Here is a 17,500-nt window from a genome sequence, read left to right on the forward strand (position 1 = left end):
TCTCTGTAACACACACAATCCTCAGCAACAAACAACATATTCTGACTGAGAATGACAGGGATGTGTGCAGGTGTGAATATGTTTCTGTACCTGTGTGCGTGTGTGTGTGTGTGTGTGCGTGTGTGTGTGTGTGTGTGTGTGTGTGTGTGTGTGACTGACCAGACTCAGTGGTGGTGTCCTTATTGTTCATGGTGAGATACGCTCACTCCCTCCAGCCTGCAGGGGGCAGTCACATGCTCACTAACCACAACACTGACACACTGGCACACACACACACACACACACACACACACGAGTATGAGAAGAAAAGCATTATTGTAATTCAAGCTCTGCTTGCTGAATTTCACTCTGTTGCCCGAACACCACATTGAGACAGACAGGGACGTACAGACAGACAGAGTCGGACAGAGTGACATCACCATAACAGCCAATCAACAGCAGTGTCGTCACTACATCAACACCAGAAAGAGAAACTGAATACCACAGTGTGTTACATTAATACTACTAATCACACACACACACACACACACACACACAGTAACTCAACACCCAGGAGAGTTTGATGTTAATTAGCTAATGGAGAGTTCACTGATCTTCATTATCCACTCACACACACACACATACATACACACACACACACACACACACACAGAGTGTAGTTGAAACTGAGGTGTCTATAAGAACTGCAGCAATAACATAATAATAACATAATAATAAAGTCCATCACACTTCACCAGAGATGAACAAATGGCATCAATAATGATACACACAAAAGCTACCAACACACACACACACACACACACACACACACACACACACACACGCTCTCTCATCAGCATTCTACAGGGTTACAATCTGGGACATCATCATCATCATCAGTAACGTCCCTAAAGCCCCAGAAGTATCTCCTCTCTGATGCCCTTTTACACCTCGTCTATATTCTATTGTTCTACATTTAAAACTTTTTGTAGATAAAAAGGGGAAAGAGCGAGTGCTTCCTGGAGCATCTGTATGCTGAAGAAATAAAATTCCCACAGGATTGAACACAATCTTTCTCCACATGTCAGTTGATGTCAGTTGATGTCAGTTGATGTCAGTTCAGACAGGACACAGTATCAGCTGGAGTTATTTCTACTGCTCAGTTTATAGAAGAGAAAATAAAATGAATGTTTCCAGATTGTTGCACAGATTCTGATTCAAATCCCAGAGATACTCCAGGAATCATTACATCACACACCTCCACATGGGAAACTAATCCCGTATGAATAGGGGGTTAAACACAAACACACACTAGAACACCTGCCAGGTTTATTAGGAGTGTGTGTGTTGAAGCAGGATGAACACACTCTAAATGATAAACAACTCCGATTGGCTCCATGATGATGGAGGTCAGTTTTTATCAAAACACACACCTACAACACTAAAGGTCTGTGTGTGTGTGTTTATCTGTTGATTCCCACTATGGTTCCTTCCCTAACTGCATTACAGAGTGTCAGAGCCGTACCTGTTTTATTGTGTGTGTGTGTGTGTGTGTGTGTGTGTGTGTGTGTGTGTGTGTGTGTGTGAGAGAGAGAGAGATTTTGTGCTGCAGGTCAGCGTTACAGCAAACAGGCGTTAATACCATCCAAGTTTTGGGAAGAGCCCTAATACACACACATATACACGTATATATGTGTGCGTGCGTGCGTGTATGTGTGTGTGTGTGTGTGTGTGTATATATACACACACACACACACACACACACACACACACACAAATATACACACAAACACACACATACATACATACATACACACACACACACACACACACACGTACACATACACACACGTACACATACACACATACATACATACACACATACATACATACATACATACATACATACACACACACACACACACACACGTACACATACACATACACATACATATATACACATACACACACACACACACACACACACACACACACACACACATACATACACACACACATACACATACATATATACACACACACACACACACACACACACACACACACACACACACACACATACGCGCGCCGGCTGGATGACATGAAGATGAACCGCACACACAGATAAATAACCAGAAAGAAACAGAAAAAGAAGGAGCTGAAATTCTCTCTTACCTTCCGCCTCCTCACACACAGCCGCCATGTTGTAGGGAACGGCCTGTGACGTCATCCCGTGAGCGCGCTCAGAGAGAGAGAGAGAGAGAGAGAGAGAGAGAGAGAGAGAGATGTATAAGCAATTTATGTTAAAAGTAAATGTAAACATCACTTTATTTCTTTATTTTATATATAATCAATTTATGTAATTTAGCAATAATTTTCTGCAGATTATTTCATTAATATTCTATTATTAATACTTTAATTAATACAGCTATATACTAATAAATATTATTACACCACACTAAGTGTTAGGGGTAGGGATTAGGGTTAGGGGTTAGGGGTTAGGGATTAGGGTTAGGGGTTCGGGATTAGGGATTAGGGTTAGGGGTTAAGGGTAGGGATTAGGGTTAGGGATTAGGGTTAGGGATTGGGGTTAGGGTTAGGGGTAGTGATTAGGGGTAGGGGTTAGGGATTAGGGTTAGGGATTAGGGTTAGGGATTGGGGTTAGGGTTAGGGGTAGTGATTAGGGGTAGGGGTTAGGGATTAGGGTTAGGGATTAGGGTTAGGGATTAGGGGTTAAGGGTAGGGATTAGGGTTAGGGGTTAGGATTAGGGGTAATATTATTAATATTAACAGCTCCAGACAGGAGTCTCAACATCACACCAGAATAAAACATTACAATCAGTTCATTAAGCTACACAAGATAGGATTATTGCCTGAAAATAAACGCAGCAGAAGAATAAAGGTGTTATTAAAGTGTAACAGCCTTTCTCCAGCAGAAACACTGATGTGCTGATGAGAAATCAGTCCACAACATCAAAGTAACAAGATAAAACTGGTTAAAGTATGACATGTTGTATAATAAATGTAAATCAGTTCAAGAAAGTGTATTTTTTAGTAATTGGTCATTTGTTATGGTATAAGAGGTTCCAGTAACCTCGTCTACCCTCCTCTGTTGTCTCAAACAGTGCTGGTAAGTGGGCTCTGAAATTGTCAGTTTGCAGGAAGGAAAGTTTAAAATTTTATCTCGGCTTTAACCTCCCACTACTGAACAGAGAGCTGGATATCACCACAGAACACTGCTACACCAGCTGCTTTATCCTTTGTCTATTCTTTCTCTTACTCACCACAAGAAACAGACATGGGTGGTGGTACAGGTCTATTGTTGTCGAGGAGATGTTGTTTCACACCTCTCCTTTTGTCTCATTTAACCTTCTCCTCTTTTGAATTTCATGCCTTGTCATCATTGTTATCTACCGCCCTGTTGGTTCCCTAGGAGACTTCCTGGAAAAAATGGACACACTGCTCTGTGCTTTCCCTTTTGACAGCACCTCCTGACAGTGCTTGGCGATTTCAACCTCCCCTCTGACAAACCTTAATCTTCTTCCCACCTGAATCTTCTGGAGTAATTCTCCCAAAGAAAAGCTTGAAGATTCTGCACAAGACCCCAGTAAGCTCCACCTGCTTTACCATCCCTGACTGCAGAAGACTTTGAAAATCTGCAGGACCTTCACTTCTGCCCTGACTGCACCTACATCTCATAGTCAGGATTTCTCTACTCCTTCATTGTCACATTTCTCAACTTTAGCAGCAGAAGAGATGTTACAACTCATCTAGTCTACCAATCCTACCACCTCCCCATTGGACCCACATCCTTCCACTATGCTTCCGACCATCTCGCAAGACCTTCTGCCCTTCATCACTGCGATCATCAATTGATCCCTAACATCTGGTCATGTACCAACTACCTTCAAGAGAGCAAGTGTCATCCCCATACTAAAGAAACCTGCTCTAGATCCATCAGATATCAGTACCTATAGACCGGTATCACTTTTCTCGTTTCTTTCAAAAATTCTTGAACGCATTGTCTATAATCAACTGTCTGTCTATCTCTCACAGAACAACCTCCAAGATCTAAACCAGTCTGGGTTTAAAGCAGCACTTTCCACAGAGACAGCACTTTTGGATGCTTCCAGGTAACATGGCGGGGAGTGACATCTGCTCCACACAGACTCTCCACTGGTGTTCCACAGGGCTCAGTACTTGGTCCTTTTATTTTCTCCCTGTATAATCACTCTCTTGGTAAACTTATTTCCTCACATGGGTTCTCTTACCACTGCTATGCTGATGATACTCAACTTATCTTACCATCTCCCTCTTACCTCAAAGCCCTCATCACTCCTCACACTGCACCTCACACCCTCAGATCTACAGCACCGCTCCACTGGTCCCACCATTTCTCAGGGTAAGAGGTAAGTTTATTACAAGACTCTTTTCTGTTCTGCACCGAGGTGGTGGGATGAACTTCCCCTAGAGGTCCGGACAGCTGAGTCACTGGATATTTTCAAACGATGGTTATAGACCTACTTCTTCATGAAATATTGTTTGTTGTATGTGTGTATATAAAAACTTTTAGGCTCATGGTATCTTTAAAAAAACAAAACAAAAAAAAGCTCTTTTGTACATCGCTATGGATAAGAAAGTCTATCACATGCTGTTGATGTAAAACAGGGATAAAATACTCCGGTATGTGCTTTATTCACACACACACACAAATTATCACATCAAATTTACTCCAACTCCACATAGGTCAAATGTATGCACACCCCTCCTGATTCAGGATTTTGAGCCAAGCTAATTTCAGGCACATGAATAAAATCCAGCATAATCCTCACAGAAACACACTGGAGGAAGAATGGCTCATAATGAAGAAGTCACTGAAGTTTAACTGTTACTAGAACATACAGAGCAAACAGAAAGGTGTGGAAAAGGAAGAAGATGAAGGTCTAGAGCTGTTCTCAGGGTTTGGACTCCTTACGTCCACTAACCCTAACCCACCCCTGAGCTAATTCACCCCGTGCTAAGCCTAACCTACCCCTGAACTAACCCTAACCCACCCCTGAACTAACCCTAACCCACCCCTGATCTAACCCTAACTTGCCCCGATCTAACCCTAACTCGCCCCTGATCTAACCCTAACTCGCCCCTGAGCTAACCTTAAATTGCCCCTGATCTAACCCTAACTCACCCCTGATCTAACCCTAACTTGCCCCTGAGCTAATCCACCCCCGATCTAACTCTAACCCTTTACTGCTTACCTGTACGAATGAAAGTCACTCTGGGTAAGAGAATCTGCCAAACACCAGAAATGTACAAACGACCATAAATGTGTGAGTCTACTTTCACACGCTAAGTTTTTATTGCTTTATGTGAAACTCCACTGTGTGTCAGTGACATCACACAAACAGACAGAACAGTTGTGTGTGTAGAGAAAATAGTTTATTTACTGTTATAAAATATTGCATAGCATAGTACTACATGCACACACACACACACACACACACACAAACACACTGGGTCAGTGAAACAACAACTCCATTATAATGTAAACTCTGGAGGAGGTGATTGGTCAGTCAGTATTAGTGGGAGGAGCTTCATTTTGACCATCACCCAGACACCAAACATCAGCATCCTACATGCCCTGTCTGATGCTCTGTATGATCTGGAAGATAGCTAAGAGACAGACAGGCAGGGAGAGAGACAGGCACATAAAAAGACAGATGTTATAGTTTAAATACAATTTCTCATATTTTCCACTCATTTCCATATTATTATTCCACTCATTTCCAAATATCCAAATAATGCCTTGTTAAGTTTCATATGCAAATACTTGGGGCGGATTATGTAGGTGAGTGTTTAGGATAAATTTAGTGTGTTGTATATAAGGAGTTGTCTAACTGTCCATAGTCACCCGTCTCACCTTTATCTCCAAACATACAATTCTAATATATCACACATAGCTTACTAAGCTAATATAAATACTATGCTGCTAATTAAACCCAGTAGTCTATTAGCCAGACAGATAAAGTTGGTTAATTATTATATTTTGTAGATAATTGTATCATAAGCTTTGCCCCTCTGCAGCACAAAACAGTTTGCCACTTAAGCAAACACCTAATATGAATAATTAAAAATGTGAACACTAATAATTATAATTATGACAGTAAGAAAAACAAGAAAAAGAACTCACCTGAGCCACACACCACAAACACAAACAGTGCAAGAAGCCATGGTCCCACTGGAGATTTCTCCTCTCCCTGTACCCTCTAATACACACACAAAGAGTCATTACACTAGGACACAGACAGCAATGTTAAACACTACATTGATCACAAGTTACACTCATCACTATACATCATCATCACACTGTACATCACACTGTACATCATCACACTGTACATCATCACACTGTACTACATCACAATGTACATCATCACACTGTACTACATCACACTGTACATCATCACAATGTACATCATCATCACACTGTACATCATCATCACACTGTACATCATCACAGTGTACATCATCACACTGTACTACATCACACTGTACATCACACTGTACATCATCACACTGTACATCATCACACTGTACATCATCACAGTGTACATCATCATCACACTGTACATCACACTGTACATCATCATCACACTGTACATCACACTGTACATCACACTGTACATCATCACACTGTACATCACTGTACATCATCACACTGTACATCACACTGTACATCACACTGTACATCATCACACTGTACATCACTGTACATCATCACACTGTACATCACACTGTACATCACTGTACATCATCACACTGTACATCATCATCACACTGTACATCATCATCACACTGTACATCATCACACTGTACATCATCATCACACTGTACATCATCATCACACTGTACATCATCACACTGTACATCATCATCACACTGTACATCATCACACTGTACATCATCACACTGTACATCATCATCACACTGTACATCATCATCACACTGTACATCATCATCACACTGTACATCATCACACTGTACATCATCACAATGTACATCATCATCACACTGTACATCATCACACTGTACATCATCACACTGTACATCATCATCACACTGTACATCATCATCACACTGTACATCATCACACTGTACATCATCACAATGTACATCATCATCACACTGTACATCATCACACTGTACATCATCACAATGTACATCATCATCACACTGTACATCATCACACTGTACTACATCACACTGTACATCATCACACTGTACATCATCATCACACTGTACATCATCACACTGTACATCATCACACTGTACATCATCATCACACTGTACATCATCACACTGTACATCATCATCACACTGTACATCATCACACTGTACATCATCACACTGTACATCATCATCACACTGTACATCATCATCACACTGTACATCATCACACTGTACATCATCATCACACTGTACATCATCACAGTGTACATCATCACACTGTACATCATCATCACACTGTACATCATCACAATGTACATCATCATCACACTGTACATCATCATCACACTGTACATCATCACACTGTACATCATCACACTGTACTACATCACACTGTACATCATCACACTGTACATCATCACAATGTACATCATCATCACACTGTACATCATCACACTGTACATCATCATCACACTGTACATCATCATCACACTGTACATCATCACACTGTACATCATCACACTGTACATCATCACACTGTACATCATCATCACACTGTACATCATCACACTGTACATCATCACACTGTACATCATCATCACACTGTACATCATCACACTGTACATCATCACACTGTACATCATCACACTGTACATCATCATCACACTGTACATCATCACACTGTACATCATCACACTGTACATCATCATCACACTGTACATCATCACACTGTACATCATCACACTGTACATCATCACACTGTACATCATCACACTGTACATCATCATCACACTGTACATCATCACACTGTACATCATCACACTGTACATCATCACACTGTACATCATCATCACACTGTACATCATCACACTGTACATCATCATCACACTGTACATCATCACACTGTACATCATCACACTGTACATCATCATCACACTGTACATCATCACACTGTACATCATCATCACACTGTACATCATCACACTGTACATCATCACACTGTACATCATCATCACACTGTACATCATCATCACACTGTACATCATCACAGTGTACATCATCACACTGTACATCATCATCTCACTGTACATCATCACACTGTACTACATCACACTGTACATCATCATCACACTGTACATCATCATCACACTGTACATCATCACACTGTACATCATCACACTGTACATCATCATCACACTGTACATCATCATCACACTGTACATCATCACACTGTACATCATCACACTGTACATCATCATCACACTGTACATCATCACACTGTACATCATCACACTGTACATCATCACACTGTACATCACACTGTACATCATCACACTGTACATCATCACACTGTACATCATCATCACACTGTACATCATCACACTGTACATCATCATCACACTGTACATCATCATCACACTGTACATCATCACACTGTACTACATCACACTGTACATCATCATCACACTGTACATCATCATCACACTGTACATCATCACACTGTACATCATCATCACACTGTACATCATCATCACACTGTACATCATCACACTGTGCTAACCCTAACCCTGTCTGTGTGTGTATATGTGTGTGTATATGTGTGTGTATATGTGTGTGTGTGTGTTACCGTGGTCTTCTGCACGTGCCCTCTCTGTGTTATGGTCTTGCTGTGTTTCTCATTTGCCATTTTCATCCGCTGTACCGCCGACATGATGACCGGAAATGACGAAAATGTACACAAAAGAACAGATTCACGTCACGCTAAATCGCGCTTGCGTCAGAAATCAAGCCGCCAGGTTGTTTAATCTGTAGTGATTTATTATAGAAACATAAATCCGAGTAATAAATGACCGCTAGCTGCTTGGGGCGCTGTGGATCACGTGACCTGTGGATCACGTGACATGGAGCTGAACGTGTCATCAAAACTACTGACGGAACTGAATCAACTATTTAAGTAATTTTAGTCATCGTTTACAGTCAGTAGTCAGTATTTAAGGCAGTTATCAGCAGTAATGTTGAGCTGCAGTAAGTTAAGTTTCTCTCTCATTCTTTCTGTCCATTTCTACAGAAATATAGAAACTAAATTAGCTACACTCAAAACGTCGCTAGATGACGTCATATACACATTTGCATATTAAAATATTCAATCATTATCATAGCAAATTTAAAAATAATGTTTATAAAGCAGGAAGATTTTATTTATTTTGTCTATTAATAATAATTATTTAGCCGAGTTTTATCTATTTATGTCTTAATAAAACAACTAACCGTTTAAATGCCCACAAAAACCAGCAGGTGTTTATGAAGAGCTTCATTTTTATGTGATGAAGAGGAAAAGTGATGAAGAGCGAGGTGTGGAGCAGGTCCTGGCCTGCTGGGGTCAATCATTTACAGACACAAACACACTACACAAACAACTTTATTCATTCAGTTACAGTTTAAAATGTTTTAATCTAATGGTTTTTAATTGGACTGAACTACAATCATTGGTTATTTATATATTTATGCAGTTTATATTTAACTCATTTCATCACTTCAGTTCGTTACACACGGCGACTGAGGACGTGTCCCATTCCCAGTGAACCACGGCACCTGGTGCAGTGCATTGTGGGATATCAGGAGTGCAAAACATTATTCTACATTATGCTCTGTAGTAAAGGTTGTCAGAATATATCAAATATTGTCAGCCATCAAAGATACAAAGCAGTTTTTAACTTAACTAAATTTGGTTACATCATCATCATCGTCATCATCATCATCACAGATGATCGTCTTTTCTGCTTTAAATAAAAAACACACACATTGATTTAATCTTTGTGAGGACTTTCACTGGTTTGTTTATTGTTAACCCTAAATAATGCTAACGCTAACCTCAGTGTCCAAAAGCAAATCTTTTGGGTTTTTTTTTTTAAATAAAGCACTTTTTTTGTGGAGACTGATTAAATGTCCACACAAAATAAAGCTTGTATTTTTTCCTATCAAATCATACATTTGGTCCTTACAAAGAACTAGAAAACCCTGCATACGCACACACACACACACACACATACACACAGAGCCCTGGAGAAGAGGTCAGAGCTAGTCAGGTTCAACTGATCTCAGGTCAGTGTCTCAGTTCAGTTACAGTTTTGTTCTCACTAAATGTCTGATCCAGGATCAGTGTTCAGCTTTGTTCGCTAATTAAACCCTACCTCACTCTTACTAACTACTCCTTCCTCATCCCTTGCCCATGGTGTTCTGAGCTAAGCCCATGTATGTGACAGCTCAGTGACCATTGTGAAGGTGCTGTGTTGTGGTCAGTGGTTTTAACTCTAGTGTCAGCAGCCAAGTCCACTGAGAGCACCGATACGGTCCACTTTAATCCCAAAGCAGCCGCGTGCAGAACCTTTCCTGCTCCGCACCCGGAACTTCCTCTGCCTCATCAGCAAGTCTAGGAAGGGGCGGGGCACAAGATGGAGAGGTTCTTCAATCACAAAACTTTCTGTTGGTCCATGCCTGTCACTCACAGAGGGGGCGGGGCTTTGAGCTGATCCTTCTGTGACCTCAGGCTGGGTCAATAGGAGTGAAGTGATCTGTGACCCGAACAGATCCTGTAGAATCTGACACAAACACATGAAACATTAATTTGAGTTTAGTTTGAGATGTTTATCCATTTTTAAAAATGTTTTTTATGTAAATTAATATTTATTTAGAATTAATTGAAAATATATTGATTTATTGCACAATAATCTATATCTGTACTGTTGAGTCTGAAACGTTACAAGTTACACATTTGTGTGTGTGTGTGTGAGAGAGAGAGAGAGGAACACTCACCTGAGAATCTAGTCTCCTTAACAATGGTTGGCTAATTACCCCTGTCACCATGCCGATAGAGAGGAAGAGGGCAAAAAAGCGGAATGATGAAGAAGCCATCTTTTATGAGTAAATTTGGCAAAAATAAATAATTGAAAAATAAATGGCAATAAAATTTCTCAGAGAGCCTCTTGGTGGTTTCTGTCCCGAGTTTCAGCGGTGTATCTTTGTTGTATCTTTAAGGGTTTGTTAGTTTGCTGTAGCAAGGTGTTGTGTTCTGTCCTGTGCAGGACTCGTCTGTTCTGAGAGCCGACACTGTAGCAGCCATTTTAAACCCCGGCGCTGTGATGTCACAAATTCCATTCTGTTACCATCGAGACGGCAGACGAACATTTTAAGAATATTCATTTATCTATCTTTCAGTTTGCACATCACTCCATCCCTCATTCCACCTGACTCGCTCCTCATTTAACCCTAACCATTTATCGCACCCTATAATATCTTCACACACATCACCAAGGTGTGTGTCTATGTGTGTATGGAGGCCTTTTTTAACTTTTCTCAGTCACCCACATTGATGACGTTGTATGTCAAAGTATTTAATGACTTAATCAGTGTTTACGGGCCTCTTCCTCCATTGTGATGGTGAGGAACAATAACAGAGTGGTGTGACCCTTGACTCTTGCAGGTTCCGCCCCCCATAAACCTTCCCCCTGGAAACGAGGAACACTCAGGAACTATTTCCTACCTACCATAGTTTAACTCACTGAAAGTGTTTCCCCAGAGACAGAGAGCCATGCAGAGGCAGACAGACAGACAGACAGACAGACAGACAGAGAGCATGATAGAAGAATGTCTAGAGTTGGTGTCTGTCCTCCTCCAATGTGACGCACATACACTGACCCCCATAAGATATCATTACAATGCTCTGTCACACTCACACACACTTTCTTTGTCTGACGTCAGGTCTGAAGGTGAAGAAAGTTATGAATTTAGCTGAGTTGTTGCTGAGTGATGAACAACAGGCAGAAACATGAGCATGAGTTAAACAACTCAGAAATGCAAAAGTGAGTTGTGAGTGTGTGTGAGTATGTGTGTGTGAGTCAGTGTGTGTGTGAGTGTGGGAGTGAGTGTGTCAGCATGTGTGTGTGTGAGTGAGTGTGTGTGAGTGAGTGTGTCAGCATGTGTGTGTGAGTGAGTGTGTGTGAGTGAGTGTGTCAGCATGTGTGTGTGTGTGAGTGTGTGAGTGTGTGTGTCAGCATGTGTGTGTGTCAGCATGTGTGTGTGTGAGTGAGTGTGTGTCAGCATGTGTGTGTGTGAGAGTGTGTATGTGTGAGTGAATGTGTGTGTGAGTGTGTGTGTGTGTGTGTGTTTTGGAGTGATAGGTGGATTTTTGGGGTGGAGGCACCCTTCAATCTCTGTCTGTCTGTCTGTCTGTCTGTCCTCTCTCATTTATTGTATTTGTTCCCCACCAAGACATTAAAAACACATGTAAGATTTTGTCAGTGTTTTATTCAGTTTGACTCTAAACACTAGGAACTTACAGAGTTACATTAAGACAGGAAAAGTCCTGAGGCTGTTAAAGTTTATTGCTAAAAATCTAAACAAATTGAAATACTGCAGCTGGGAATTAGTTAAAAAAAACAACTTTACTGATGCACTGATGCTCCACACAGTCCAAGTGTCAAATAATTGTACATCAGATTGTATTTTATTTCCTTATTACTCTGTTTGTATTTTATCTTTGTTTTATTTGTATTTGTTTTTTATTTTTACATTTAATTTTAAATCCTTTTATTGAAACTTAATTTATTTTATACACGGACAGTTGTGAAAAACTTTTCACATTAATGCTGTATTGTGACACCGTATATGTGACCAATAAAAATTTTATTTGATTGACTCTGTCATTGATCATTGAAATGATTTTAAGTCAAAACCTTAAGTCAAGATTCTATCAATAGAACAAAAGAGGCCTCAAATCACACAATGGTTCTCCAAACCTCACTCTCATGCTACTAGTCCTGTCCAAAATGTTTTGATGAAACCATACCAGAGCCTCAGTCTGCACTGATCCAGGTTTTTACAGATGTGTGAACATCTGTGTGGTTTCTACAGTTTCAGTTGTTTCTTCACTGTAGCTGAGAATGATTACACACACTGACACATGCATGTCACTAGGGGGCGACAACGTTCTGTTCATCATTCCATCTGCACTAAAAATGCACAAATATGAATCTCTCTCTCTCTCTCTCTCTCTCTCTCACACACACACACACGCACACACAGAAGTGTGTGCGTGTGTGTGTGCATGTGTGTGTCTGTGTGCATGTGTATGTGTGTGCATGTGTACATATGTGTGTGTGGTGTGTGTGTGCGTGTGTGTGGTGTGTGTATGTGTGTGAAAGTGTGGTGTTTGTGCATGTGTGGTGTGTGTGCTTGTGTGCATGTGTGTGGTGTGTGCATGTGTGGTGTGTGTGCATGTGTGTGGTGTGTGTGTGTGCGTGCATGTGTGTGGTGTGTGTGTGTATGTGGTGTGTGCATGTGTGTATGTGTGTGGTGTGTGTGTGCATATGTGTGGTGTGTGTGTGTGCATGTGCATATGTGTGGTGTGTGTGTGTGTACATGTGCATATGTGTGGTGTGTGTGTGTGTACATGTGCATATGTGTGGTGTGTGTGTGTGCATGTGCATATGTGTTGTGTGTGTGTGTGCATATGTGTGGTGTGTATGTGTGGTGTGTGTGCATATGTGTGGTGTGTGCATATGTGTGGTGTGTATGTGTGGTGTGTGTGTGCATATGTTTGGTGTGTATGTGTGGTGTGTGTGTGTGTGCATATGTGTGTGGTGTGTGTGCATGTGCATATGTGTGTGGTGTGGGTGTGCATGTATGTGTGTGGTGTGTGTGTGCATGTATGTGTGTATGTGTGTGGTGTGTGTGCGTGCATGTGCATATGTGTGTGGTGTGTGTGTGCATATGTGTGGTGTGTGTGTGTACCAGGGTAGTTCCTAATGAAGCTCTTGTACAGGTCTCCCAGTTCTGTCCCTGTGATGTAGTGTTTCGGGTCATCAGGAGATGTTGAGATTTGATGTCTGGTTTCTCTCCAGATTTATACTTCATATCATCTCAGGAACATTTTCCTCATCATCATCATCATCATCATCATCATCATCATCATCATCACTCTGACTCACACTCATTAAAGATACATTATATTTTTTAGTTTATATATTTAATTGAACTATTTCTGTAAAGCTTCTTTGTAAAATGAAATAAGCACAAAATAAAACTGAAATTAAAGCGAAATTAAACTAAAACAAGCCCTAACACAAACAAGGCTGCATGAATGAAGTGCATTTTACCTTCTCAACCAATTTACCTTCTGAGTTCAGTCTTACACACACACACGCACACGCAAACATCCAGAAATAAAAGAAAAAACTTTGTTCAGTGATAGTAATTGTGTGTGTGTGTGTACCTTTGCCTAGCTTGGCAGTGTTAGAGCTTGAACCCTTATCAACAATCCAGAGCTTAAACCATGTCAGCTATCACTGCTCCAATTACACACACACAGACACACACACATACACACACACACACACACACAATATCCTTTATGAACCAACTTCAATTAAACTCATGAACAAATGAACTAATACAGAGTTACTAAAGTAACATTTTCATAATATTATACTTAACACATGATGTTTCAAATGCATAAATTAAAATTAGGCATTACATTTTGTCCTCTTTCATATACAGCTGACATGTTTATGAATACGAATGTGTTCTGTGTGACATTCATGATGTACATGGTCTGGGTTGCTAACAGGAAGTGTGCAACTGACAGGAAGTGGGTGCAACGTGTTTAAACACGATTTTTTTTTTAGTGCTTTTCTATTTATTCTCCTTTCATATTTTATTAAGAACAGTTTCTCACACTGCTGCCCATCAGCTTCCTCACACACCATGTTAAACACAGACATCACATTACACTGTGTACATTTCAAGCAATGCAACACAACACAATGTCCCATATCAAAAAACTACACACAATAAAAATGTTATGATAATACTTCATTAAAAAATGTGAACCAGACATGGCATAAGTGATGTGTGTTCAGCACATACACTCGTTCAGCACACTAACACAGGTGTCCTACACATCTCCTTTAAATATACACTGATAATTGTTTGCGTCTTGCGAACTGTGAGCTATATGCTTCTGTCAAAGCTGTGAGCTGCTCAGAGTCTAAACATACAGTAACTAACAAGCTGATATTAACTTTGATATGTAAAATTATATAATTGTAAGACATATTCGGCTAAAAACAATTAAAGATTATTTCACTTTTATTTTTTGTCTTCATTTTTCTCTTAATCACTTTTGCTGAAGTTGTGTAAAACTCAGATGGTCCCTTTAACACTTGAAGGAAAGGTCAAAGTTCACTTAAAGGAAGAAATGTGACAGTACAATTAAGTTTGTATTGAAAGGGCAAACACACATACACACACTCACATAAACACACACACACACCATTGTCTATGGGGACAGTTTAGTGTAGTGTAATGAGAGAACTGTGTGGGTGTATTCTCACTTCTACTCTTGATGAACTTTAACTCTCTGAGACAAAAGGATATCTATTTGATATTTATTTTATAATACTCAGAAAAACACATTAACTCACACACACACTCACCAATGATCTCAGAATAAACTTTACTATGTTATTTTTATTGGGCTAACATTTGAACATTTGTTCGGTTAAGCATTAAAATAATAAACCAATAAAAAAAATAAATCTAATAAACAGATGCCTGAGATTAAGCTCCGCCCATTTATCAATGAGTACCATTAATCAACCAATCAAATTGACTGGGGATGAATCCATCCATCACTACAGCATGCTGTCCAGATTCACTGAGCTGAATATGCTGGAAGGGTGTGTGTGTGTGTGTGTGTGTGTGTGTGTGTGTGTGTGTGTGTGAGAGAGATAGGGTGGAGGTTCAGAGGCTCATCTTTCGGAGATAAGCAGTCATATCAAAGACAGGAGGGTTCACCTTTCCACCATGAGCATCTTTCACTCCTTTAGCTATGACCAAAGCTGAGAGAGAGAGAGAGGTAGAGAGAGAGAGAGAGAGAGAGAGAGAGAGAGAATAATAAGAACCAGATCAAACTGGACCAAAGTTCATTTCTGCACCAGAAAACTGCAGCAGTCACCATGACAGCAGTATCACAGTGAAGTATGATGTTAAGTCTACATGATTCTAGTTTATTTTAGTTAAATTATATTGTATGTCTGTGTGTATGTGTATGTCTGTGTGTGTATGTCTGTGTGTGTATGTCTGTGTGGGTGTATGTCTGTGTGGGTGTATGTCTGTGTGTGTGCACGTCTGTTATATTTATACATTTTATGTGTCTGTGTGTGTATGTATGTCTGTGTGTGTGTGCACGTCTGTTATATTTATACGTTATGTGTGTCTGTGTGTGCACGTATGTTATATTTATACATGTTATGTGTGTCTGTGTGTGTATGTATGTCTGTGTGTGTGTGTGCACGTATGTTATATTTATACATGTTATGTGTCTGTGTGTGTATGTATGTCTGTGTGTGTGTGTGCACGTCTGTTATATTTATACATTTTATGTGTGTCTGTGTGTATGTATGTCTGTGTGTGTGTGTGCACGTCTGTTATATTTATACATTTTATGTGTGTCTGTATGTCTGTGTGTGGGTGTGCACGTCTGTTATATTTATACATGTTATGTGTGTCTGTGTGTGTATGTATGTCTGTGTGTGTGTGTGCACGTCTGTTATATTTATACATGTTATGTGTGTCTGTGTGTGTATGTATGTCTGTGTGTGTGTGTGCACGTCTGTTATATTTATACATGTTATGTGTGTCTGTGTGTATGTATGTCTGTGTGTGTGTGTGCACGTCTGTTATATTTATACATGTTATGTGTGTCTGTGTGTGTATGTATGTCTGTGTGTGTCTGTGTGTGTGCACGTCTGTTATATTTATACATGTTATGTGTGTCTGTGTGTGTATGTATGTCTGTGTGTGTCTGTGTGTGTGCACGTCTGTTATATTTATACATGTTATGTGTGTCTGTGTGTGTATGTATGTCTGTGTGTGTCTGTGTGTGTGCACGTCTGTTATATTTATACATGTTATGTGTGTCTGTGTGTGTATGTATGTCTGTGTGTGTGTGTGCACGTCTGTTATATTTATACATGTTATGTGTGTCTGTGTGTGTATGTATGTCTGTGTGTGTGTGTGCACGTCTGTTATATTTATACATGTTATGTGTGTCTGTGTGTGTATGTATGTCTGTGTGTGTGCACGTCTGTTATATTTATACATGTTATGTGTGTCTGTGTGTGTATGTATGTCTGTGTGTGTGTGTGCACGTCTGTTATATTTATACATGTTATGTGTGTCTGTATGTTACCTTTAATTGTTTTGCCAATAGTGAAGGGAAAAGGATCAGGGTCTTTTT

General features: G+C 40.1%; 4 protein-coding genes across 4 annotated transcripts in view; all 4 read right to left on the minus strand.

Moving 5' to 3' along the window:
* camta2 (calmodulin binding transcription activator 2) overlaps positions 1 to 2,219 on the minus strand; it is a 20,321-nt gene extending 18,102 nt beyond the window's left edge. The window contains exons 1-3 of the mRNA XM_060894290.1: positions 2,155 to 2,219; positions 160 to 258; positions 1 to 3 (exon numbers count right to left, since the gene is read on the minus strand). The exon at positions 1 to 3 is cut by the window's left edge and continues 101 nt beyond it. Of these exons, the coding sequence (XP_060750273.1) occupies positions 1 to 3; positions 160 to 190 (34 nt within the window). The 5' untranslated portion in view covers positions 191 to 258; positions 2,155 to 2,219. The remainder of the gene's footprint in view (positions 4 to 159; positions 259 to 2,154) is intronic.
* Positions 2,220 to 5,430: 3,211 nt separating this feature from the next.
* On the minus strand, positions 5,431 to 9,077 carry zgc:85858 (uncharacterized protein LOC405879 homolog). Its single transcript, XM_060894218.1, has 3 exons — positions 8,831 to 9,077; positions 6,167 to 6,242; positions 5,431 to 5,649 (listed from the first exon to the last, which is right to left on the minus strand). Exons 1-3 carry the CDS (start codon positions 8,912 to 8,914, stop codon positions 5,609 to 5,611), a joined length of 201 nt encoding a protein of 66 aa, XP_060750201.1. The 5' UTR covers positions 8,915 to 9,077; the 3' UTR covers positions 5,431 to 5,608.
* A 1,443-nt stretch (positions 9,078 to 10,520) lies between these two features.
* Positions 10,521 to 11,115, minus strand: nppcl2 (natriuretic peptide C-like 2). The gene is made up of 2 exons (XM_060893423.1): positions 11,017 to 11,115; positions 10,521 to 10,802 (listed from the first exon to the last, which is right to left on the minus strand). The coding sequence occupies exons 1-2, from the start codon at positions 11,113 to 11,115 to the stop codon at positions 10,521 to 10,523; spliced, it is 381 nt and encodes a 126-aa protein (XP_060749406.1).
* Positions 11,116 to 15,698: 4,583 nt separating this feature from the next.
* Positions 15,699 to 17,500, minus strand: part of pfn1 (profilin 1) — a 3,961-nt gene continuing 2,159 nt past the window's right edge. Inside the window, exons 3-4 of the mRNA XM_060893851.1 lie at positions 17,453 to 17,500; positions 15,699 to 16,100 (exon numbers count right to left, since the gene is read on the minus strand). The exon at positions 17,453 to 17,500 is cut by the window's right edge and continues 148 nt beyond it. Of these exons, the coding sequence (XP_060749834.1) occupies positions 16,003 to 16,100; positions 17,453 to 17,500 (146 nt within the window). The 3' untranslated portion in view covers positions 15,699 to 16,002. The remainder of the gene's footprint in view (positions 16,101 to 17,452) is intronic.

Source organism: Tachysurus vachellii, chromosome 19, assembly GCF_030014155.1.
Source record: "Tachysurus vachellii isolate PV-2020 chromosome 19, HZAU_Pvac_v1, whole genome shotgun sequence".
Taxonomy (NCBI): Eukaryota; Metazoa; Chordata; class Actinopteri; order Siluriformes; family Bagridae; genus Tachysurus; species Tachysurus vachellii.